Source organism: Melozone crissalis, unplaced genomic scaffold, assembly GCF_028551555.1.
Source record: "Melozone crissalis strain CALT ecotype California unplaced genomic scaffold, PUWL_Pcris_2 ptg000045l_1, whole genome shotgun sequence".
Lineage (NCBI taxonomy): Eukaryota > Metazoa > Chordata > Aves > Passeriformes > Passerellidae > Melozone > Melozone crissalis.
In genome coordinates, this window is record NW_026535823.1 from 19979734 (window position 1) to 20006921 (window position 27188).

The 27188-nt window shown below is 38.0% G+C and overlaps 1 protein-coding gene across 11 annotated transcripts in view; it reads right to left on the reverse strand.

The window, feature by feature from the left end:
- ADGRL2 (adhesion G protein-coupled receptor L2) overlaps nucleotides 1–27188 on the reverse strand; it is a 155486-nt gene that overhangs the window by 26552 nt on the left and 101746 nt on the right. For 9 of the 11 annotated variants that reach the window (XM_054285527.1, XM_054285523.1, XM_054285526.1 and 6 more), the window contains exons 4-12: nucleotides 24231–24340; nucleotides 17841–18641; nucleotides 9711–10007; nucleotides 9059–9162; nucleotides 8034–8219; nucleotides 6340–6378; nucleotides 3283–3466; nucleotides 1286–1408; nucleotides 817–1022 (exon numbers count right to left, since the gene is read on the reverse strand). In XM_054285527.1, coding sequence (XP_054141502.1) covers nucleotides 817–1022; nucleotides 1286–1408; nucleotides 3283–3466; nucleotides 6340–6378; nucleotides 8034–8219; nucleotides 9059–9162; nucleotides 9711–10007; nucleotides 17841–18641; nucleotides 24231–24340 — 2050 coding nt within the window. Of the gene's footprint in view, nucleotides 1–816; nucleotides 1023–1285; nucleotides 1409–3282; nucleotides 3467–6339; nucleotides 6379–8033; nucleotides 8220–9058; nucleotides 9163–9710; nucleotides 10008–17840; nucleotides 18642–19588; nucleotides 19824–24230; nucleotides 24341–27188 lie in introns of those variants that run through there. The other 2 variants (XM_054285532.1, XM_054285528.1) reach the window with 2 other exon arrangements.

Here is a 27188-nt window from a genome sequence, read left to right on the forward strand (position 1 = left end):
TGGATGGTACATTATGTTGTTTTTGCTTTCTGGAAAGTTAGGACTGTAAATTTATTCTGAAGATATTTTTTCTGTCATTGACAATTTGAAAATAGGATCTCTTTCCTTTGGTTCTCGCCTTTGGTCAGGCCAAAGTCATGTGAAAAGGTATCACAAAAAAGTTCACTCCTCAATGCCTATCTATTTTGATGAAAAAAAAAATCCAACCAGATTTAAAAAAAACCAGCCAAACAAGAGGAAAAATCTAACCATATTTTCTCTATCACAGTAGTGGTTGCTTATTTTCCCCATGTGAGACATGAAAAGAGAAAGGACAAACTTAAGAGCAAAGAAACACATTAAATGAAATGCCATGAAGAAAATATACATAAATTCAAAGTATAACAGATCAAGATACCATACTTTATTCTTTGCTGAATAAATGCAGTTTGAACAATTTGTATAAGCTTCCATAACTTGATCCAAAATTAATGTAGAAAGGTAAAGAGTCAGTAAAACTTACTACATCAAACCATCAAGAATCTTAACACTTATTTTCTTCCCTTCTACTAAAGTAAGAGTTAATTTTCAGTTAGAAACAAATGAGTCATTTACATTTTCATGTTGATTACTGAATTAGCTTTCATTAAGAATACACTTAAGTTCTAATAATCACTGAACCAGGCTCATTTAATTTTATGTTCATAGACTTAACTCCTGTCTCTGACCTAGTCCAACATTTAAAATTCAAATGGTAAAAAAGAGGTTGTTTTTCTGCATTGCTTTTCTGTCTTGCTGATTTTGTGACCTTCCCACTGAGTCATTAGCATAACTCACATCGATGTGCTCCAGTGTGAAGTGCACGGGATCAGTCAGGTACACCCGGCTCGACTCCTTGTTGATGGAGGCGGCGATGACGTGCGAGTTGACGGCGATGGTGCTGTTCTGCCCCGCCAAGTCACTGCCCAACTTTATGGTTGCATTTTCCGTACTGAGGAAACGGCCCAAACTTTTGTAAATAATGAAAACCAGTTTGGCTAGTCCTACAAAAGAAAAAAAAAAAGGCCATCATCACTCCACAGAGGTCTACAGAAAGACGGCGACCTGTACTCTAATGAAAATTAAACCTCAGTAAACTGAGAGGTATTTTCAGGCCACGGACTTGAAGAAAAACGACCAGGTACCCATGATCATCAAAAAAAAAAGCCGCAGAGCAGCTTTGTGGTGTTTTGTTTTGATGTTTTAACTAGGTAAGGTAGGTTTACAGAAGTTAATGGAGTTCCACTGTTCTGTGCCCAAGGCTCACCATTCCTGCTGTTCTGTTTCATGGTTCGTGCAGAGAGCTGAATCCAGTTGCCTCCTTTACCAGCCTGAGGAAATCGCAAGTCCTGTACTTGGCCCTCAGTAGAAAGCACTGCAACATCCAAAACTAAGCAGACCAGAAAAAAAAATTGTTAAAAAAGGAGAATGCAGAGAAAGTCTCTTGGCCAGATTACAATATGCCAGACGACAATTTTTGCCCCCAGTCTTTATTTAGTTTTCTCACATGGCTGTCTGTAAGGCAGATTTGTACTGCATCCTTCAATCACACAGACTTAGCTTCTTTAACTAAATCTAATGCACACTGCTGAAATGACAGCACTTTACTAGTGATAACATGACATCAAACCTTGTTCAAATTTATGCCCACAAAGCATCCAGTTAAAGATACTACACACATGTTGCAAAAAATGTTAGTTTTGAAGATGTCAATGTCTATGCAGTATCCTCTGCTGACAAATTTAGATCTTTAAGTATTCATTGAGATATAAAGAGTTTTTTTAAACAGTCAGCAAAGAATACCTAAGTATTTTTAGGAATAAAAAGAATACCTAAGTATTCATGCCACGTATTTAGCTAAATCAGTATATGTAGCTAAACATTATTTCCAATTTTTTTTCCTACATCTACTTCTGTATATTTATAGGAAACCATTTTATTAGTTCTGCTAAAAAGCATTTAAATTGAAAAATCAGATGCTACTCAGCCATACTTCAGTATTACTTTTATAACACATTGCATATTGGGAATTTTCACAAGATTACCATCGAATGCTGGATTTCCTTGGATAGATAAAATCATATAGGTGAGACCGGACAATTGCTTGACAAAATCTGTGTTATATTAAACCAGTCCAGCTACAGCTCTGAACTACAGACTGACAAAAAGTATGAAATTAGGAAATCACTTCTCTTTCTCCAAGTCATACATACATATGTGTACCAGGAATTCAGTCTTTCATGGCATCAGGGAAGTGTTATTATGACATGAAGACAGCTTATCACAAGAAATAATATTCAGTGTCTACTCATCTCCATGGAACTGCTTGTATACATCCAAAGGCAGATCTGTGATTCTACCCACATTCCTTCAAAACAACTGGTGCAGCTCCTTTGATAACAGACTGTGAGACTTTTCCCCATCCTTTCCCAGTATCTCCCTGCTCAATTAAAAACTAGGCAGAATCATCTTCTACAGCTACAAATATGAAGACACTGAAACGTGAAAAGTCTCATTTCTGCAGTCTATTCCAAGTCTCTATCTTGGTACTCTGCATATTAGCAGACTTTCAGGTTCCTTGTACCTCCCTGAGACTACATTAATCTCTGTAATAAGGAATTTTAATTTTATGCATAGCAATGATTTTTGCTTTAACACATCCTGCACAACAATATTTGCACATCTCTAATACCAAACCCCTTCATTTCTCTGTCACCACTTAAATTCTAAATTACGCTTCAACTATCTCCAGCTATTTTGCAGTCTCTGGAGCATAGCTATTCTGCATTATGGGAGATGTAGTTCACTGAACACATTTTTACCTGAAGGCAGTCATGTTTAATATAAACATTTGGCCTATGCTGAGTGCCTAAAATATTTAACTGGCACAGCACATTGCAAAAAAAGTAATTTAAATTCATTAGGAACAGTTTATATTTAACAGAAAAGTATTTTCTGCAGCTCTACAGAAAGCAGTTCCCTCAAAAAAATCCATACTCTGCCTTTTAAGTACTCTTCACATCCACGCATTCTGCTAACGATTTTTCAGAGATATAATGTTCTAATGACAATAAAGAAGAAGACTAATTTCAAAGGACCAAACAAGAAAAGTGTGCTTTCCCTGCTTTGGAGCACTCACCCTTCCATCAAACATTGCACAGCTCAGCCTTCAGAAAGTATGTCACTATCTAGAGCACTTTTTCTTTCTTTTGTATAAAGCAACACATAGCACTTTAACTTATGCTCAAAAAGAAGTTTACTTACCAATATTTTCTGTGGGCATCGAGACTCTACTTGGTTCTACAAGGTTATCAGCCAAGACAAAAGCCCCTTCTTCTAAGGTATCAAGTAACATTGTGGCTGCGTGGGCTTGTTCTGAAGAATTCATGTCCTTCCAGGACTCCAGAGCTTCAGGCCTGAGCAAGTTGTCCACTGTATCCACAACTGCCTGCATTCATTAGAAAACTATCATTAGGTCTGAAGCCCTAGGCAGCTGGGGAAAATTCCCAATGTTATACGGCGACAATTATAATACTTAACTGTCAGAATGATTTAAAGTGATTTAATGGCACAACAACACTATTTTCAACATTAAAATATTTTCCATCTGCTTGTTGGATTAGCATGAATAGAAGCGCAGCTAGCCACTAGCATTGTGTGGTCTCTAAGCAGTAAACATGCAAATTTGACTTGTTTTGTATCAGATATAAGTATGGTATTATTAATGTGCTGAAAAATGTAAAAATAAATGCCAGAAGTCTTGCCTGAAGCTTTCATCTTAATGTCAAAATGTATAACTTCTACTTAAAAATGCTAACGCCAAAATTAGCACTCCGCAGTTTAGGCTAAAATGACAATGATTGTCCTCTGGAAACTGAGCCCCACTAGTGCAGCCATTGCACTATAAACTACTTGTCTATGACAAATAGACCTTCTATATTACAGGAGGCATGAAATGAAGCTGACTCAGTGGATATAAATTAGTTTTGGCCACTCTCACTCCCCCTCCTGTTCCTGTACCTGTTCATAGATACTTAGAAAGATTACCAACTCCCATTCCTGCACAAAGGTCAGTTGGAAAAGGGAATCAATAGAGCAAACAAGGATGTCCACTGACCGTTCCTGTTATCAGTGACGGCAAAACTGTAAAGCTGAATAAAAGCTGCTATTTTAAAAAGTTTTACTTGTAATGACTCTATCATCATGCTTTAAGGTTCACTGAGCTGCATATAAGGTAGTAATATATAAGGAAGAAGAATAATTCAGTGACATGATTACATTATTTTACAAAATAATCCAATCAGAGTAATCAGGTAATCAATTGAAGGCAGGCTTTTACATTAATGCATAACACTGCTGTGCACCGAGTGTGCTGTGCATTGAGTACAGCAGGCACTACTGTAACACCCTGTTTACTCTGTCCCATTTACCTATTCCTAATGTGTCATTAAGCATATATATAATTTGTTTGATCAATTTAAAAGCATTGGAAATGGAAACAGAACACATTATACAAACAGGAAGATGTCAGTCTGGAGTACTATATTGTGCAAACAAACGAATGGGAAAACTTGGTCAAGGCTACTGTCAGAGCAAGATTAATTAGCCTAATCCATTTTAATATCCTCTTTCTGTCTGCATTGTGAGCCACCACGACCTTCCTGGCAGGTGGAAGATACTTCGAAGTGGCTTTAAAGCCTTTTTTCTTTCTCTAATGGGAGAATAGTCAAAATGCTCGCACTGATACTGCTGTAGCCATTAACTAGAGTGGAACCGAAATTGGTCTGCAGAGGCCAGATTCATTAGTCACTAAGAAATACAGATTGGAGCCTCTAATCTGAGGTACAAATGAGTTCTCTGTCACAAAGTGGGAACTCGCTTCATTTGCATAGTGTAAGTCAGCTTTTGATTTGTAATTTCAAGAGGTTTATTAGTCTTATCTAAGCAGAGAAGCCCATTTGAGACCTACAGAAAATGACACCAGTTGGAAATTAAGGTTCTGCTCTGGTTTCTCATGTATCGCCATACAGCACTGACGGTATGCATTCATTGATACGGTACGCTTTTCCTTCATTATGGGATAACTCTGCATTTTCCCTGTGGAAAATCATCATCTGCCCAGTAATATCTCTGAAGTCCTTCTCCTCTCAGACAGAGGCAAATGGATGGGAAAAACCCCACAGCCCCTGTGACACAGCTGTCGGAGCAGCCTTGTTACTGCTCTTCTCACAATCCTGCTTGCTAATGGAAAGGAAGCAGAAAAACCCACTCTGTCCAAACCACATCTGCTGGATTACCCTTTACTATTAAAATATTTTTGCTAATAAAAACCTATCACAACTATTATTGCTTGAGAAGTAAATTTCCCTCCAGATCTTTGTCTTTTATGTCAAATTTCTGTATAACTGGACATCTCCCATGCACTTCCAGGGCTTTGGGATAAAAGACAGAAGTGCCCTGTACAGAGAAATCTCTTTTCAGTAAGAGTCTGAATTTTTTTATTATGTTGTAAAGTATTTCAAAATTCTTTCCAGAAATAATTCTTACATTTCATCTCAGAGGATACAAGTAAAAATCAGGACTTTAAAAGAAGTTTTGAAAAAATTTGCAATAAAATCTTTCAGAGCCAGACATGTCTGTCCTAGGACTCTTTTCTGCCCTTCATAGGGGCGAGGTGGCATCACTGGCATTGTACTGCAGCAAAGGAGCTGGCCACTACAGGCAACCATTCTACAGCTGGTGAAAGGAACTGGAAATCAGGTAGCAATGTGTTACACACCTTCTATACAGCCTGGTTAATGGACACGTGGCAGACATTTTACTAGTGAAGTTAGAGAAATGTTTGTCTTTGCATTGTATCCTCAAGTCACTGAATTGTAACAATTCTTAAAACTGTAAGAAGTGATTTTACTAGGCATAAGAATACACACAAAGCAAGCTATACTGTACATTTTTCTCACAAGCAAATTAACTCTAAACAGTCTTTGATATAAAATTCTACCAAGGTGAACTAATTTCTTTGAGTTGCAAGCTTTTTACTCCTGCCCAAAATTTTATTACAAGAGAGATGTTACTTCCAATTCAGATAATAATCCCTTCTGCTCTTTTAGTTTTAAACAAGTTAAGGTACAAGAGATATGAACTTTGATTTTTTTTTTTTTTGAGTGTTATACCTGTGCAAAGCCAACATTTGTAAAGTTGATATGGGGCACAATACACATTTATCAAAGACTGAAATACATAGGATCATGCAGCAAGATGATAAAGCGTGGCAGGTTGCTGAAGCAGGGAGAAAGCAGGGTGACAGCACAGGAGATATACCTTAAGGTAAGCCCTGCACGTCTTCTCTCGTTTTTGGAGCTTTTTAATAAGGAAAAAGAAAATCAGAAGTTAGAAAGATTCTGGAAAACTTCAGAAAGAGAAAAAAAATACTCTGGTGTTTCAAATCCTGATTTTGAATGACAGCCAGGACATAAATCTAGTTTCTCTCCATGATGACTACAAAAGAACATCACATAGGAAATGTTTTTCCCCAGCTGTGGTTTAAGCCCAGCTGGCAACCAAAGACCACACAGCCACTTGCTCATTTGCTCACCAGCAGGATTGGGGAAAGAATCACAAGGGCAAAATTGACAAAACCCATGAGCTGAGATAGACACAATTCAATAGGTAAAACAAAATAAAACAAACCAGGGAATTAATTCACTGCTTCCCATGGGCAGGCAGGTGTTCAGCCATTCCCAGAAAAGCCAAGCTCCATCAATCATGGAACGGTTACTTGGGAAGACAAACTCCATAACTTCCAAGTCCCCCAGTTCTCCCTAATTCCCACCAGCTTTGCTCAACATCATCTGCTGAGTATGATGTCCCAGCATATGTATGGAATACCCTCTAGGTCAGCTGGCCTCAGAGGTTCCCTCCCAAATTCCCATGCACTCCCAAATTCCTTGACAGTGCGGCAGTAGGAAAAGAAGAAAATGCTGTGAAAGTGCTGCTCAGCATTAACAAAAACATCTTTCTATCAAAAATATGAAAGATCTTTCTATCAAAGAAATGAAAGATTTATTTCAGCACAAATCCAAAATGTAGCCCCATACTAGCCACTGTAAAGAAAATTAACTCTAGCCCAGCCAAAAGCAGCACAGCAACCTTTACTCAGGTGTCTAGATATCTTTTGCCCAAATGGTGGGGTTTGTATGAAAAGGTCAAAGGAAAAAATCTGTGTGTGGGCACTTGATCTGTCTCTGGGAAAACGATTTTAAGGGCATCTAGGGACTGTAAATAAAACTATTGCCAAAATAACAGAGAAATGCATGGATCTCTCTCTCTGTAAAGAAGGATGAAAAAATATTTCATTTGTGGCTTGCTGACTAGGCTCATGCAAGGAAGAGGCTGAGAAATATAGCATTTCCTCTGAGAAAAAGAGGAAAAGTAATAACACTGTAATTTGTATTTAAACCACAAAGACACATTTTCTCTGAAATATTTCTTGGAACATGTTTCCAGAGAAAACATTAATTCAAGTTTTAGTTATGTGCAGTAAGGCCTTTTTATAAAGATCAATTATAAGTCATGTTGGTGTCTTTAGAAGTCTAAGAAAGTGCTATTATTCTGCGGGAAGTTGGATTAAAATAAAACCCTGCACCTATGCAGAATTCCACTGATTTTATTACATGTTCAGGGTTAAAAGGATCACTGGATAAACACGCTGATTTGTAACAGAATTTCTGAGAGCTAATACTCATTTCCCTCACACTATAATGCATTCCAGATTTTAATATGGGACACAGCTATGTATTTTAGGACCAGTCAGCTATTGTGAATTACATCTTATTCCCTAAAGAAGGTAATTACAACTTTCTGCTGTGTATTTACTGCTGTTTTCTCTCATATGCTTATTCCAGAACTATACACATGCACGAACAAAGTATAGATTAATGTTTCTGAAAGGAAAAAAATACCAAACCCAAGAGCAATTGTTATCCCAGCAGGAGGAGGTGATGGGAGGTGTGTACCTTGTTATAACTCCTTCCAGCAGAGTCTTTTTCACTGGGCCGTAGCTCCTGAAGCTGAGCATCCAAAATGTCCACGAGCTGTTCCATCAGTCTCACTGATGAACTAACATCTCCAGCAAAGACTGGTCCTTTGGTGTGTTTAGCCAGTTCATTGGCCAGACTAGCAGCATTTTCTCCACTTCTGATCTGAAATGACAGTTTATATTATCTCAGCAGGGTCCCTTGTTCTGCTTGCGGCTCCTAATTCCAATTCCCTGCGTACCTTTGTTGTGGTGAAATAACCATTTGCACATACATTGAAATCTGTAACTAATTGAGACCAATAACGTTCTCTTTATCTCAGAAGATTAAAGGTTCTTAGATCCGTGACACACAAAAGCAGTTCTTAACAGCCTTCAAAACCAGAAATCTGAGTGGGACTTTTGGGCTCGATCTTCTATTCATCCTCACTTTCATTTTACTGCCATTATCAGACAGTAAGAAATCTGTTTGTTCATACCAGTGCTTGAGGCATTTGAAAGTCAAGTAGCCTTGTACTGACAACAAATTATCCAGTTTTCATAAACTTTGTAAATCTCAGTAGGGAAGGAAAACACAGAAAGTGGTTCTGCAGTCTAATCATACCATTATCAATGCACTCAGACAAAAATCTATTTATTACAGTGTAATTTTTACTGAACAAAAAAACCCCTGCTGTATGTCAGAGGTTTTGCTGTGTGTTGTATAGTATTTGATTTCTTACACAAATATTGCTTTTGGTTTTTGAAAACAAGCAAAGCTACTTTGCTTTAAATAGTGATGAGAACATGTAATCACAAATTCAACATAAGAATTATAGAGGGCATACTAAAACACACATAAGAACCAAACTGTTGGCCAGTGCTTTGCACACAGAGTACACATAACTCCTTCTACTTTTAATGAACACAGAGCAATAAAGACAACTTCAACAAACTGAAATATTAATGCTCAGAGTTTAAATCCTTAATTACCAGTGTATGCCAGATTAAAAGGTTTCAACCAACCTTCTGAGCCAGCTGATTTACCCAGTGTGAGGTGCAGTTGCTAAGATCAGGGCCTTTGGGGTTCCACATTCCCGTTAAGACCACGCAGAGATACGAGGCAGTTCCTACAACAGATGCAGAAAACTACAGTGAAATGGAAACCATTTTTCTGCATGCATTCAGGAAATTGGCTACACTGTGCTCCTAAACAACATTCAGTTCTGAATGCTGCTAATGGCAGTACTTGACAATAATTGACAAAAATGTAAGGAAATAATGTAGATTACAAAGAGCAATAAAAAAAAAAGTCAGTGAAAAATACCAGACGTTTTCTGCAAACAAACAAAAAGCCCTTGATTTTTCCTGGAGCTCATCCAGAGGGGAGTTCATAATGAGAAAGGCAGCTGTAAGCATATTTCACAACAGTCCGCAAGCAATGCCCTAAAATTTGACCTGGATTCACACAAGTGCAAGCACAAGGTAATTCTGTGGCTACGCTCAAATGACGATTGCAGATTATAACTTGACCACTGCCTGTAGATACTGCACTCTCTGGGTAACAAAAAAATCATGGGACAGACAGCCTGAGATTAAAAAATATTCATCATGAGAGAGCTGCATATTGCTTTTGAAATGTCTGCTTGAAATCAAGATATATTTTTTAAGTCAATACCTCGTGTTCCTTTGGGGCAAGGGCGTTCAACCATCATTCCTCTTTGTGTTTGAGGCCAGCTAATCCCCCTGGCCTCAGTTGGTTCACAGAATCTCTCTGGCAAAGGGAAAAAACTAGTCACGGGAGGAATTTTGGTTGTGGAAATGGGTGGTGGTGGTTTGGGTCCTCTGCTTCCTTCCTTTGTTCCTCCAGCCGATGTTGTGCTTATGGGACCTCTCTGTGACGTAGTGCTAGTGGTTGACACTGTGGTTTTGTAAAGCTCTGCTGAAGAAGTTATTGTCACTGCTGTGGTAGGCACTGCACAGGGAAAAAACAGAGTAATAATAAAATAAATTACTTCTGAATTATATATAAAAAAAGTTATTTAAAAGCTATTTATGTAGCTTTCAAGGATTCTCTGGCGTCTCCTTTCCTTTATCTAATATTACTCTTATTGCTATTCTGGATGCTTAAGACATAACTTTGAATATTTTTTGGGTTTTTTTTCTTTTTTTACTCCCAGCTCATACTGTTATGACGTTTCAGCACATTCTCCAAATAATCTCTTCTGTAATAAAATTGATAGTTACATTTCTAAAAGCTGAAAGGCATACTAGGGAATTATCAGTACATAACAAACACGCTCAAAGCAATTAAAGATTACTTAATCACATTTGCAGCAGGAACAACTCAATAGATAGAATCATTTGAATCAGTGTGCCGTGAACAATGTAGTCCAGCTTTAACAACAAAGGCAGCGGGCTGTAACTAACGAGACCATTTTTGAAAAACAGACCCCAAAACTTCAAGTCACCCAGTACACACCTTCCAGGGCAATAATTATGATAACATCTTCCTACCCAGCAGTTATGCTGCTTGAGGGAGCTGCATGCCTGATTAGCTCCAAGCAGAGGCAGCGCCCAGCAGGTACATGGCATTCTCCTCTTTCAACATTTGGGGCCTTAACATCCTTTTTTGATAGAGCAGGTAGGAAGACACAATTCACACAAACCACTGGCAAGGACTGAGATTTCATCTTCTATGAAACACCAGGCCAGGCTTAGGCCAAATCCCTCCTGTTTGGGATGTGCAGCTGCTCCTGCCACTGACCCACAGCAGGAACTCACAGCTGGAGCTGCTGAGGTACAGCCCAAGCCATGCCATGGCTTTCAGGCTTTGGGGAGAAATTATAAATTAATGCTAGCGGAGTCTGGAATGACTGTGCAACACCTTCACGTGGATATTGAAAAATAATGCAAGTGAGCAAAGCAACTGCAACAGTTATCATTATTTCCAAATATTCATTAGTGTTCAAAATGTTTTACAGGCACAGAAAAGTACAGAGGCTTGTGCTGAGAACAAATAAGCTCATGAAAAGAATTTTTGGATTCTTTCTTTCTCTTTTTTTCTGCTTCTGCTAGACCGTTGCACTCTTGACTTACTGAACAGCGCAGCTTCTCTTTAAATCATTAAATCATAAAAAAATAAAATAAAATGAAGAGCAGTCTCATTTTTTCATCAGTTGTTTTGTAAATTAGTGTCTTGCATAATATTAAATTTGCCGTTTGGCAAATCACAATTTTTTCAAAACCCTTTTCAGTTATGTTTCACTTATATTAGAGGTTTAGAATATTAATTTAGTTTTTTATTTGCACATGAATTTAGGGTGATGTTTTGATCATCATGATCTCTTTTTTCAAGACTAAAGGCAAAGATGTGCCTATCATCCCTCTCCTGCTCACAAACTTCTGCAGAGCCTGTCTTCTCTTCAGTCTCATTCTTGGCTGCTTGAACACAGCCTGTGTAATTGTGCTGAACTTGTGGTGTAGCCAGCGACTATTGAAACCCTCAGATCTGTTCTGCAAGTGCTTGCCTGACATCTTGTGAAACTGCTCTAATTTGCTTTTGATTACAATGCATCCAGCCTTCTAGTGCTTCCCAATTAACATTTGTCAAAAGCATTTGCAATCACTTGCACAAGTGTCAGGCAAGGCCTGCTGAATCAGGTCCTTGGGAACAGGGAGCTCGTGGGGATGGGGAATGATGCAGGGGACAACCAATTATTACAATCCATCTCCTAATACACTCTGCTAATTAATACATATTTAAACATCAAAATGGGTATTAGCATTATTGCAATTATTACTCAAACCCTGTAATGTTTAGGACAGTTTTGTCTCAGAAGCAAAATATCAGTGTCAGAATTCATAAAACTCTTTGAAGTTCAGTGGTGAGGTAACAATTTTCAGAACATATTTGGCATTGCACCCTGAGCTAAAATAATTCTGCTGTCATTACACAACTTAAGTTAGTACAACTTTCATGCTATCCATTAAAATCAATTTCAAAGCCTATCACCCATGATTAAAAAATGACCTGCATAGCATGGTAGTACTACATAGAAATATATAAGTAATCTCACATTGTAAGAGAAAGACTTGAAACTACCTCTCACAAAAAAAAAAAAAAAAAAATTAAAAACATAGCAGAAGTTTTTTCTTCAATCAAATTTTAGAAAAGAAGTCAGCATATTTAAGAATGCACCAAGAAACTTCAGACAGTGCTGGAAGTCTGGGAAAGATGGTGGTTGAAAACTAAGAAACAGCCAAACACATCACTTCAAGGAGTATATCTAGCTCTTAGAAGGCAGGTCATTTTGTCTTTAATGACATGTGGGAACTTAATCTGCTCGGCCACTCTCCTGAGCTGCATGAAGACACATGACAGCTGCCACCACCTGATGTGTCTCCTTCTGAGAGCTGGGGGTGGTGGCATCTGTGGCCAATACAAGATATGGCAGTGATGATTAATAGGCTGCAGCAGAGAAGAAGAACAAACTCCATGTCAAGGTTATTAACCTCTTGTTCAAAGCAGCAGGGGTGAAGCTATGTAGTGTTTGTCCAACTCCAAAAAAGCCACTTTTACAATGTGAGATTCTATTTTGACTTTTTCACTAGGCTTGATATGCTGAGGAGAAAAGCGAAACCTCTTCTGCCTTCTTTTTTTATTAAGAATAGGTTCTCTTATTATCAGCTGAAGACAGTCATTAAAATTAAGAAAATAAGAGAAAAGAGCAATAAAAACGCAAATCCAAAGACTCAAATTGAGGCGTAATTAATTTACATTTGTTTCATGCAGTTCCTAACATCTGATTTAAACAGTTATGTATCCTATCTGTTACTAAAAATGAAGACACCACTGGAGTAAAACTTAACACCTGTTTAGCAGTGTGATGTCTATAAAAAACTTAACACAATTGCTGTAGGATAGCAGGGGAATAGTAACTTTCTTTCCCCAACTATCAGTGAAGAGCAGATTTAGAGGAGGCACACAAGCTAACAACCTTGCCAAGAGGTTTCTATTCTAGGCAGGCATAAAAAAAATTAAAAAACCCAAACTAATCCAAGCCAAATAAAAAATATCCCCACCTAAAATACAACTCTAACCTTATATTTACAATTGTCTTAATTGTAATGCCCAAATGATGTGCCACTTCTGAGAATGGTTTCTTTCTGCCCTCTGGCATCCAGGTCATTTGAGAAATCAGCTGCACAGATTTTTCAGTTAAATGTATATTTTTACAGGTCAGATATTTCAATTTATTCGGACACATGAAAATCTATGTGCCCACCTTTATTCTCAAAAGGTGTCATACATGGAGCTGCTGTGTAAAGCAACAGAGATCAGAAACCTGTGCAAATCAGAATTTTCCTGCCTTCTGCTTATTACTGCTCTGTACCTGTTTTTGCGCTTCAGTGAATAGCAGGGAAGGTACTAACAGTCACCTAATTACCTATAGGTGACTCCAGCTATTATGTTAGTCAGGACTCTATTGACCCTGCCAAATCCCATTCAATTGAAAGTGAAATGTTTACATAGTCATTTATAAATTTATACCTTGAAAATGATAACACATGTGACAAAAAAAAAATAGCATAATACCTGTGGTTAAGAAATATGCTATCTGGTCCCCATTATGTTGTCTTTGCTTGTACAACCACTTTTTAATTCATCTGTAGTCTATCAGATCTGATATACACGTACAGACCCAATTTACTTAATTTGCTGCATGACTTTCTTGTAGATTCTTGGTGTTGCACTAGTTTCCTATTACTTCAAGCCCTTGGTGATGCTACTCTCTGAGTTTCTGCTCTGTCCATACTCACAACATCCATCTCTTCCTGCAGTGATCCAATAATACTTAATGATGGGTATCATGGCACAAAAGGGGAGACAACTACAGTTTGAACAGTTAGCACAAATTGGGATGAGTGTAGATGAAATCTCTCCCTAATGCACTAACACAGAACAAAAGGATTTATCTTCTTTTTGTTACCAAGGAAACCTTACAATGTAATGCTTATATTCACTTTTTAGGGAGAAAATTCCTTCATTCTTCCTGGTCTTTTAACTTAGAATTCCATTAAAAATTCCTGTTTCACCAAGGATCCATTTGGACCCCTGGTACCTCCTGTAGAAAGAATGTAACTGGATATATCCACTAAATTTACCAAGGATTTAAAAGCTCTGATTTGTCTCTAAATTTTCAGTGTCTTTTTGCAAGGCCTGATATATTTGATATAATTTTAAAATTAGAGTTTTGATTTTTAAATGCTTTTTACACTTAATTGTAGAAAACATGCTCCTCTGTAACATCTGAGCGGTACTTGACAGCTGTGGCTCTGAAAACCATTTCTACATCTACACCAGAGATGCAGAGCTGCAGGCTGAATGTTTTACATGTAGCATTGTCTCGGCAGACACCTTGCAAATGCACCATCTTGGCAGGCACAAGCACTGCAGAAACAGGAGGACCCCTTGCAAATGCAGTTGGGGCATTTGCCCAGCATCAGATTGCAGATGTGGGGCTCAGGGACATGGTTCAGTGGGGAACTCGGCAGGGTGAGATTTATGGCTGGACTTAATGATCCTTCCATCATTCTATGATACATCTGTGTACTATAATTTCTGAGAGAAGCAGGAAGAAAATAACATAAAAAGAATAGGGTTAAGGGAGGACTTCTAAGGGCAGCAGCCCCCACTGTCTGAGTACTAAAGCAGTAGTCTGTCTCCAGCAGGTAGAGTTTTAGAAATCTGAAGAGTTTCTCCTGAAGACAAAGAAAATAAGGATACTGAGAAAGTCACAAGAAGAGAAAATGGTGTAGGTGTGCAGCAAGAGCAAGGTCAATATTAGGTTAATTGCAGTGGTATTTCAGGGGTTTCAACAGGGAGATTTAAAAATTAAGGAGACAATACAGAAAACAAAGCCAGGAGTTTCAGGACATGGATGAGCCCAAGTTTTGGCACTGGGAGCAAATCTGAAGGGAAAGTGCAACTTGAATCTGACAAATTCATCTTTCATGTAGGAAGAAAAACTGGTGTTTTTGAAGCGCTTGGTAGCTGGACATTGTGGTGTAGACAAAAAGTAATAGCCAAGACAGATATATAGGGAGAAAACTAAAAATCAGTGTGTGTCTTATCTATCATTATTTCGCACTTGGCAACAGAGGGAACACAGATTACTGAGTTTTTCACAATGGTCCCAAGTTAACCATTTGAAAAGAAAGGGCCATGACTTCCAATTTTGAGACACTGACCTTGTGATACCATTAAATACTTGATATTAAAGTACTGTTGCAAAGGACACTAAAAGAAAGTTCTTTTGTTAGGTGACTTACAGAATGTTATCGTAACTCCTATGTTGTTGAGTAGATGATTAAGAAATCTGAGTTGACCACAAAAACCCAAACCAAATTAGAATTAAAAAAGCACAAAAATGCCATTTGTCAGGCATGCTTAAAAGCTGATCTAATTCCATATGAGATAAAAAATCCAAATGTGTATTACACATGTAAATCCTTTATATAATAGTTGAAGGACTGAGCTGCAATTTATACAGAATTTATATTGAAACAAAGAGGAACTGGAAATATAATAGAAATAAATATAGAATAGATACCATAAAGAATTTCTCCTTGCTTTTATAGCAGTACATCTCAAGGACAATTATGTTAGATAATTTTTCCTTTCATTTAGTGGTTTCTAACTACAGACAACTGGCTTAGGCAAAAGAGGAAATGACCTGAAACATATTCTTAGATCTGCAATGTACATACCCACACAAAATTAAAATATTGGGTATTGGCTTTATGTAAGGAAAATACTGTGTGTGAATTTATGCATCACATGCTCAAATAAAATGGTTTGGTTTCTATATTTTAAAAAGACCACAATCAAAACATATTTACTGATGTCCTAATGCATTTAAAACCCAAACTCATGACTTACTCAAATATTCCTTGTCTCTCTTCATGGGTGAATGGGCAAATAGCTCAGAGGAGAGGCAAGCACCCTGCAGCGAGCCCTGGACCCATTCTTGCCTAGGTCCTGCTGGAATAAACAATTTCTGCTCCTGCGTTGCATGCCAGCAAGGAACCCAGGAAGAGAAAAGGGTGCTGGTGGATGCACAAATCCAGTTCTGAGAGCAGATGGGATGTGGCCAGCACATACACTATAACTTAAGATCCTGAAGACTCTCGCATAGTAAAAACATTATGAAATGTTTAAATGGAGATGTTTGGAGGTTTACTAAAGTGAACGAAGGATTCCACAAAGCCTTTTCTGCCCCTGCTTTTCCTTTACACTTTTTCTTCTATGCAGTGACTTAGAGATTAGCTTTTTTCACATTCACAGCAGCTGCCTGAACTGCAAAAGCTACTTAGAGCCTGCACCTCCATCTTCTCCTCTTACTCTTAAAGCTTTAGAGAATTTAAAATGCATCTTTGACTCAAATGAACTGAATGAAAAGTGGCATGCATGAGAACGTATGAAAATGAAAGCTTTAATTTTTTTTTAATTACACAGGTGGTTTATCTCTCTGCTAAGGGCAGCTCCAAAGCCTCCCTGAGGAATGGACTTGCTTTATGTACAGAGAGCAAAGCTGGCTAGTTCCCCAAACACCTGTAACCTGTCGGAGCCTGGCCAGGTATTGCCAGGGAGGTCTGCAGCAGATTGGAGAGATCACCCATGGCTTTGGAGATCACTAACATATTGGTTCTTTACCACCCTGTTCTGCTGTCTCAAATGCAGTTTTATACCTGGAAAAGCTATATGTGGGTTGTTATAATTGTGTGCATAATTCAGTTTGCACTGCTGTGCATGAATCAGCTTTGCTGAAGCAGGACAGCTACTTTTCATGTGGAGAAGCCATTATTACTACTTTCTTGAAGTAGAAGAAACGGCTGCTAAACATGCATAGCAGTTAGATGAGAGAAGTGAAGTATTGCCTTCATTGCTAAAGCAGCTTTTGCTGCATATATCTTCTGCCACAGAGCATTTCTCCTGGTATTTACTCTCCTCTGTAGATGTTAATATGTGGCTGTGCCTGTTCATGTCATTTTTAGGGATTTCTGACACCTAAAGACCTCCATGTTTCTTTTCCCTTCTGACAGTTAGTATCTTTCATTTTAGGAAGTACTACTAACTTCTAGCAAGCTGGAATGCAATTGTAAGGGGCTTACTGAGAAATCCACTAAAAAGATGTCAGACAATCTTGTCTAACCCGACATTAGAAACTGTGAAAATAAGGCTGCAGAAAAATACTTATGCTTGGTATTGCACATTAGCCCCATATGTCTCCTCTGGGACCTCCCAGCACACATTGCTCTGCACTGCTGGCGCCAAGAAGTTAAAAGGTCTGCGTGTGTGCTGCAATCAATTCAGAAGGCAGGTAACACCGAGCCGATGGGAACGGGCTTCGGGCTCAGCATGAAGCAACTCCAACTCAGTTTAGCTGTTGGAGTCAAACTGACTGATGGTATAAAGTAAATAATTCCCCAACTTATTCTCAACCACAGAAAAGCTACACACTTGCATTTAAAAAAGGAAAAAAAGGAAAAAAAAAAAAGAAAAAAGCAAAAAAAGAACAGCACGAGCCTGTAAACCAAATAAAGTAGTTCTATTTCTCTTCACAGGTTCTGCAAATTTGTCTTGCACAGCTGTAATGCTGCTCAGCTTAGCACAGTGCAGACAAAAAAACCTTTCCTCACCTTTCTGTCATGAGCTAAATCTAAGACCAAAAATATCGTAACTTATTTCTTTGAATGGAAACACCAAGACATCAAAAATGAGAGAAAAAAAAGAAATTCTTACCTTGGGCAGGATCAGGTGGGCCGAACTCCAAGGAGTAGCGCAGAATGAAGTTGTTATTCCACACATAGAGCTGGTTGTCTCTGGGGTTGTAATCCACTGCGGCGATGTACTGGTACTGGTTGGGAAAAGGAATGTCCACGTGCTCGCCCCTGCTCAGCCTGGTGTTGTAGATGTAATCGATGGCGTTCCGGCCGGTCTCGCTCTCGTTGTCCTGATACACCGACCGCACCACGTACAGGACACCGCATATCATGAAGGCATTGGACGCTGCCCGCTTGTCGTAGGTGGTTTCCCAGGTGGCCTCAAAGCGCAGGGTGTAGGGGTTCAGCTGGCTGATTACTATCATCCCGTTGTTTTGTTCCGTAGCATAAATTACCCACAAGCCGTTTTCATCAACTGCCAAGTCAATATCAGTCTTTCCTCCCCATCGGTACGGAGAGGTGTCGTGGTAATTAGCATAATTGATTATGGCCTCTCCGCTCTTAATTCTAGTCCTCAAGTCAAATTTTACTATGTTCCGAGTTCTTTCCTTGTTGAAAAAGACAGCTCCGTCGTACACTACAAATCCAGTACCATCCACTCGGTTTGGGAGCTTGTACGTCGTCTGCTGGCGTCCGTTCTGGAAGTCCTCTAAAGAAGCATATTCTATCAAAGTATCCGTGCGATACGGAGTCCATGGCATGAAGTATATTTTATCTGCAGCCTGGAGAGGGTCTTTGCACCAAGCACCTGCTTTTTGCTCAGCTTCATATAAATACGGTGAGTCCACAATTGCTTTCAACGTTCCCGGGCAAACAAAAACTAACAGTCACAGAGAGAAGTAAGACAAGAATTACGTCAAATTAAGACCGTCTCATAATAAAAATTAAAAAAAAAAAAAAGAAAAGAAAAAAATAAAAAGGTAGGTAAATCATAATGACTGTGTCAGGAAGAAAAAAAAAATCAATTTAATTGGCACTAGATTATACCTTATGTTATAATTAATGCAATTATCACCCTTTATCATCCACTTTTCTTAAAGTTACCATGTTCTTGCTGTACCAGTATGGAAAGTGGATGGGAACTGTTTTCACTAGTACAGACCAAGGCTCAATGGCATACACAGACAGCTGAAAATGTAGAGCTAATCTTGCATTTTCGTTTCAGACTTTTAGTGAGTACACATTAACGCTCCAGAGCTTTTAACTTGTGTGCAGCAGTGTGCTAGGTCATTTCAGTCCAAAAAAAATCGCATCGACTTGTTTAGAACTTTAAGAAGTGGTGAGGCTGAAAAAGGAGGTGCCTCGATTAAAAATAAAGGAACAAAACAAATCATCAGGTATATAGAGAAAGCAATTAGGAGCAGAGAAAACAAAACACAACCAAAGCAATGAATGAAACAGACCAGGAAACCCTGTAACCATGGCATGCTATGGAGAGGGTTCTGGAAGCCAGGCAAGATGACACTTGATTAACAAGAATTTACCCAAGGGTGAGAGAAAGAGAGGGAAAGAAAGACAAAGAGAAAGGGAGAGAAAAAAGCAAGGGAGTCTTCCCTCCAGCCCAAGTACTTCAGACACTATACCCCGCCACCTACTTTAAGCAGCCAAGTCACTTTATTGCAAACAGTCGACTTCTTTATGAGGTGTACTTATGAGATCCTGCTGATTATCATAATATAAGAGTGTTGTGGGGAGGGGAAGGGAAGAGGTTAACATCCATAAGGCACATAACAAGGAGCTGGGGTTTGGACTGTATACGTTATTTACCTTTTTGCTCCACTTCTATTTTAAGCATCGGAAGAAAAATAAAAAAGTGCAAGGAAAAAAGAAAGAAGATTAACATAAATTGACTATTAGTCTAAAAGATTAAATTAGTAACAGACGCTAAATATAGGGAGAATAAGAACTGCACTATATTGGATAAAGAGAAACAGACAACAGGATAACCTAGCAGGAGAGAGATTCTACGGTTACGCAAATGAACATGGATCAATCATTTCAGTAGATTAAGGAGGGAATACAGATATGTTGACATGTAGTTTCACTTAGTGAACCTGAATAAATAATGAATTACTTTACTAATACATGCTATATACACTCTTCTTCTTCTAAAAGCATAATGCTAACCAAGATGGTTTTAAAGCAACATATTTATCATATATGTGCAAGTGCACATATATATATTGTAATGACTGATAATTAGAAATACAAAATTCAGTATATTAATTATATAGGTTTGCATATGTGATTATTAAACATCTTTTCCCCAGACATTTCCCTGCTTTTCTTTCTTGTAAAGAAAGCAGATTGCACCCTTTGGGTCTCCTTAGGCTGTATTTTGTTTGTTTTCCTGAATGTTAATCTTGATAACTTTTGCCACTTCTTAGTCTATAACTGCAAAATCAGACTAGAAGGAATAAGCAAAAACATCTAGAAAAAAGGAAGCAAAAGCACAGTAAGCAAGAGGAAAAGAGAAGAAAAAATTAACAATTAGCTCATTCAGATATTCTCCAGCATCATCGATTAAGCCCAAAACAGCAAGCTAGTATGCAAGGAGAGTATTGTGTTTAAAACAAACATCCATCCTGCCACCATACACGGAAGACATAAACTGAACCCAATTAATAAAGTTATATTACTATAGCAATTTTCCCCCCAGGAAGTTTTAAGGAAGTTACAGAAAGATATATAGCTGAAGTCCAGCTAGTAAATAGCTTTTCAATAATTATTTGCAGTAAAACCTATTTCATATACTCTGTGGCCTTTGAAGTATGGTCCCTTGGTTTCATAAAATGACCTGGAAAATGACAGATGTACCAAGCTGTGTAACAGTAGCTGCTGAAACTAGGGAAGTGTATCAAAACTATTTGCACAGCTATTACATTTCTATTATTACAATATTATCCTGAAAAATGCCTTTGTATGTTTCATATAAAGTTTTGGATTTTCAGTTTCATTTAATAAAATTACATATGATTATTCTGGGAATGATATTGTCTGATTTGATCTAGTGTTTCGTCAGGAAACAATTCCAAAACTTTACAGGGGAACCAGAGGGTGTCAATATTTTCAAAATGAGCAGTAGTTTTCCTAGCCTTTGTACTGTTATACATCTTTAGGTAAAACACTCATTTTTCCATAATTTGTAATTCTGGATTTTTCTGAGTAAACAGAAGATGTATTCTGAGGTGAATTCTTGGGTTTCACCATTAGTATTAATGACTTTCAGGTGATTCTGTTTGTGAACTTCTATGCATGTTCTTATTTCTCACCAAAGAGCAATATTGATACTGTACCTGCTTAGAATTAGTAATAGGAGATGGGGGAAAAGATAGGGATAACTAAAATCATTACTGGCATGTCTGCTCTGCATGCATTGGTGTACAGCTGCACATTTTTCAGGGACAGATGGGCTTATTGAAATATACAAATGCTGCAAAGTCCAATCAATACACAGAGAGAGAGAGAATAAAACTCTTTAAAATGTTTTCTATTGAATTCCTGAGTCCAAAATAGGCTTAAAATAAAAATGCACAGATATACAAAATGGCACTTTTGATGTTCTTTATAAAAGGGCTGGCTTCTGTTAGTCAAAGTGCCAACACACATCGTGAAGCATAAGTGAGAGAAATGTCAAGTGTAGTACTCTCAATCTCTTTGTAATTTAATTGATAGCACTCTTATTATTCCAGGACAAAGCAATGCCTATCAAATCTGTCTGGAATTTTTGTTAGAGATCCAACTGCGTATCTGAAAAGTTGTTTTGTTGGTTTTTTTTCACTTTGAGATGCAAAAACGGAAGCATTTATTAAGTACTTTCAAACCTAATTAAATTTGCAAAATGAAGTACTTTCAAATAAGCAAAGCAGCTATGTATTTCTAGAGGGCAGCAAGACATAGAGGAGCTCATAACTGCATTTTGTACAAGGGTGACAGCACCTCCAGTGCGTAAGAACTCTCACCTTTCACCACAAAACCTATTAAAATTGCTGTTTGTCAACTCCCATCAATTGAAAGCTACCACAGTGAGTACTGCAAATTTTTCAGTCTTGTAGTAACTGAAGATGAAATTCATGAAATAAATGAACTTTGGTTATAAGTGCTGTGATCACTAAACTCCTCCCTTCCTGGGCCCACAAGAGCTTATCCTACCTTCCTAGGAAGTCTCTTACACTGATAAAGCTGCTATTTGCAAATCTAATGATTTCAGTCATTCTGTAAATTTAGATAAGGAGCTCTGGAACAAGGAAATAAAATTTAGATTTGGTAACTGGAGTTTAGCAGGTATCAAAAAAAAGAGACTTGGAAAAATAACAGGATAGGACTTGTGGGACAGGGAAGAAAGAGAGTCAACAATCAAAATGGCAACTGAAGCACAATATGATTTGAAACCAATCTTCAAAACTCATTTTAGTAACTGGCAATCTTTTTGATGACTGCTGGTAATGACAGGTGATGCATCTTACAGTTCTGGAATTGGGCAGTGTCATCACTGTACATGCTGCAGTTGACAAACTCCAAAACTTATAGACTTTGAAAAATAGGAAAGTATCCAGAATCCTGAATTATGATAGACACAGAATTACAGAGTTCAAAGGGTAGGCCAATGCAACTGACAAAAATAAACACTTTAAAATTAAAGTAACTACAAGTTAGAGTACAGGGTAGGCCGCGCTGTGGCACTATACTTCTGAAACTGGAAAAGAAAAGATTCCTGGAGATAGCAATACCCAATCAGTAGAACATATCCACACTTCTCTTCCTAAAACAGCATAAGAAATTATGTTTGAACATTATTTCAATTACATTTTTTCCTCTATGAGCTAGCCTACTGGAACTGGAAACGTAACTTCTTGTCACTCGACTGACCTCAGGTTTTGGAATCAGATGCACTGGCCCCTTTCTGAGAATTTGGAAATGAAAATACTGCTAAAGCAGAAGTGGTCTTTGTGGAACAAAACTTTGGTTAGATTGGGGTAAGACATCACTCCTCAAAAGTGGCACAAGAAGAACAGTTACAACAAGCCACCAATACTACACACAGGAGGAATGGTATTAGGGATCACTGTTTGCAGTAGGCTTCCAAACCTACAAATGGTACAGGGAAAAAAAATCAGCAAGCAACCATTTCACAATGACACAGCAGAAATGAAGAAAAAACAGATGATCTGTGCTTGGCCTTTAACAACAGTGAAAGTTCAGTATGGTGAAGCAGTACGGAGTAGTATTTCAGTTTCAGAATTCTAAATTTTGCAGGAAACAGTATGGACAGTTTTGGCATGGCTTTGCTTATGCCAGAACTCATTTCCTTCCTTTTTCAGTATGTACTGTCACCACAGTGTTTTTGCATCTCAGACTTGGCCTGTTTCCTGTACCAACAGAAAATACGACTTTGGTTAAGGATTACTGCAGATCAAGAAATTCATGCCCAATAATAACTCAAGGGAATGATCACTGCACTGCTCAAATTCCATTGCAAGCACAGCTATTTCTCTGTTGAGTTACGGGATGAGAGAGAAGTCACTGCAAAGAACGACCTTACAAGAAAGCAAAACCAGTTAAAAGTGTCGAATCTGCAGAACTTTCATGAACATGCACACATGTCAATAAAAAAAAGCATTAATTATTGCAAGGAAATAAGAAGTATGTCTAAAGCTACTGAACTTTGGCATTATAAAGACTATTGCACAGAACTGCTGAAGTAGCCAGAACTTCACATTTTTCTCTCATCATGATTTCAGTATTTAGTTTGTTTTCAGTGAAAAACTCTATTTTGCTAGCTGATTCAAGACACGATTGATATTTTGTCTTTCAATTAAAAGCAAACATTTCTTTCTCACTCTTTTCCCCTTTGCTTTTAAAGAACACAGTGTGAGTACCTTATTAATGAATTATTCACTCTGAATCTGCGTTCATTTATAAAGAAGCACAAAATCCTTTTACAATGTCCCCCAACTGGGTCACTTGCCTCTGAATGTCAGTGCTGGGTTTTGCTGTGCACCCAAAGTCACCACAGCAGCAGGTAGCCTTTCAAGTAGATCATGATTAAAATTGAAGTCAATTCCTGCTTTACAAGTCTGTGAGCCAAGCCAATTTGTCAGCAACTGGTTGCGGGCAAAAGTACAAATTTCTATCTGGCCTCTTGAATAGCTAATTTGAGTTTGTTTTCTGGAAAAACAGTAGCCTTAAAAGCCAAACACTTAAGAACACAGACAGACACTTGGCCAGCATCACACCATGGCTTCCTTCCACACTTTGTGAAGCTAATTGGAGGCCCTAGCCTGCAAGTGCTTTGCATGCATAATGGGTCCATGGGCCATAAACATATGCTTCTTTTCCATGGAACAGCACTCCAGCTTCAATTGTGAGGGCCAGAGGAAGTGAGCAAGAATAAAAAGATTATACTTACTGTAAGGAACACATTCATACTGAACTTCTAGATATTTGTATGTTCCAGGACAAGGATCAGGAAACACATCTGACCCAGTAACTACTATACACTGTGTTCGGTTGTTGCACCTGTAATGGGAAAAGAAAGCAAGCTAATTAATTTAAAATTACATTTAATTTGCTAGTTCATACTAAAGGACTACATTGAGTGCTAACTCTCTTCACACTTGGGCAGTTCAATCCATAAGACAACAAAGTTAATTAACACTAATTAGCCAAAGTCCAAAAAAAGACTTCAGGACAACATTTTAGTTCAGTCTCTATACTAAAAAATTTGGAGATCAATGCTATCTTTACTGTCCCCACTGGTAGAGACAGCTGTATCAAGTACCAAGTTTAGACTGATTTGATACTACTGTTCAATAAAATGAAAAAAAAATGCAAAGACTATATGATTGAAAAAATGTGCAATTTTGAATAATGTATAATAACAACAATGAGTAATTCCCTCCATCTTTAGAGACATACATCCTGCTGAATAGCTTTACATCTCATAGAGATTTTTCTTGCGATTCAAGGAAATTATTTTGGTTAGAAGAGCTATTGTAGACAAAGAACATTAGCATTCTCAATTTAATTATTTTAGGAGCAATTGATGGACTCTGTTAGGTTACAGGAAGCGGTAAAGAAAATTAATTCAGATGTATTTTTGAGGAGAATGGAACATAACAATTATTTGCTTAACAATGAAAGAAGGTGCATTTTCATACAAAAAAGAACTTTATTACAATGCCTCTAATTGTGAGAATCTATTGAACTTCATGTTTTTGAAGGGTAATGATAATAATAGATTTTAGACTAGTATTATTTTTCCAGAACAAAAAAGTAAAAATCCAAAAAAAAATTATTAGCTTGGAAGTTAAAAGTGAACAGTCACCTAACCTTGAAGAGATGGTCAAAATGTAATACACACAGGAAAACAAGGAAGGGGAAAAGTAAAAAAAGGGAAGGTCAGGGAGTTTGGTGGCTAAAAGGGAAAGAGCTTGGCTGATCTTCTCAAGGGTTAGCTTTGTTTGTCAGCAAACTGAATAACAGAAGTCTGAACTTAAGTAATAGACTAGCCTTTGACTCCAGCTGTACATCAACTTCTCTATTGCCCTTCTTCCCATACTCCTGAATACCACATAACGAAGCTAAAATAATCTGCCTTGTATCAGTGGCTTTCCCTAGCTGTACAGCACCAACAGCTATTAGAATAATTCAAGCTACCTCATAAAAGGTAGAGCAAACATATTCAAAGAACACTATTATAAATTACTTCCTTTTTTATACAGTAATCAAAATAGCACAGAGCCAGTCAGGATATGCTGTGCCTCTGTGCTGAGCAAACTCAGAGACAAAGCTCTCTAAGTTGATCAGTTAACTCTTCTTTTCTTTTTCCTCTTTTTTAATTAAATAAAAAATTAAAGCTGCTTATTTTTACCATCATAAGCCTCATAATTGCAGAACTGATTGGAAATAGGGATTTCTGTATATACACAGCCATGGATACGGATAGGTGGTGGGAATTCATCTGCCGCCTTTTCCAGAGGGCAAAGCCAGGACCCCTGCCCAGCTCTTGCACAAATAATGCCACCCCACTCCCACCCCAATGGCTCAGTCAGTCAGTGCAGCAGCTCCTGCAGGACATCAGAGACTCTGGAATGACTCTGGCACACCCAGTGGCTTCAGACCCAGGCTGAAGCAGTGAAATGTGCACCCAGCTGCTGAGAAAACCACTGTACTCAGTGTGTAAAGTGTGAAAATGGGCACACAGCCCCTGCAATGGAGGACAGAGTGCTGCTGCTGAGTGTGTGGTGTAGATGAAGGCTGCAGAAGCAGGAGCAGACAATGTGGCCCCAAACCTCACAGGCCTCTTTGCAATATCCCCAGTACAGGGGTTTGCATGTGCCACACCTCGGGGTACACTAACCAGCATGAGAAAATCTGGGATGTAAGATTTCGTAACAAATTTCTTTAAATTTGCATTTCTTTAGCAAAAATCTTATGCTGGAGCCAAAGTAATTCCTATAAGACTTCTCCTAGTGCATCTTCAGTATGATGGTTTCCACAGCTTTGAGCTGCATGAAAATTTTATTTTATACTCAAATGAGCAGCAATTAAGACAGAATTATTTATTTGTTACAAAATAAAAACAAGTACATGTTGGGAGAAATTGCTTGAGAATGAAGCTAACCAAGGTCATATTTAGCAGTGAGAAAAAGATAGACTAATTTCCCTGTGAAGAGCTGTTTCCTTCAGTTTCATTTTCTCCCAGTAAAAGATTCATAATGCTGCCATCAGCCAGGAAACTGAGAAGAACTTCATGCTAGGTTTTATCAAAAGGATTTGTAACAATAATTCAGAAGAAAATGCAGGTGTTTTCTTTGTGCAGTAAGTGTCAGAGTCAAACTTCCAGCACTGAGTGGTGTTTACAGAAAATTGATAACACTCCAAAAACTTTTGACAATTCCTTTACAAAAGATTTCACCTGCTGTGCAAATGATCACCTTTTGCTCCCCTATGGCCAAACCCAAGACCATAGTTACAAAACAATAAGTTATGCCCACTTACTGCAGTATACAGCAGTGCTGCCAGGCCCACCAGCACTTCCCCAAGAAGTGGAATTACTTTAATAACTACATGAAGAGTGCATTTGTGCTTTAAGTTATAGGTTTGCACATTCAAATCACTGATTTGCTGCACTGTTGGTTGTATTTTATAAAACCTGAGTAATTTACATACACTTCTAAGATTTTAAATTAAAGACACTTGGTTAGGATATTCACAGTTTAAAAAGCTGACATTCAGGTAACCATTTTTACCTATTTAGAGGTTAAATTTCCATTAGAGTGAGACTTCTAAGAACAAACAACAGCAACTATAGCAGCTGTCAATCCTAATTCACGGGTTACAGAGAAGAGATGAAGAATAAGTG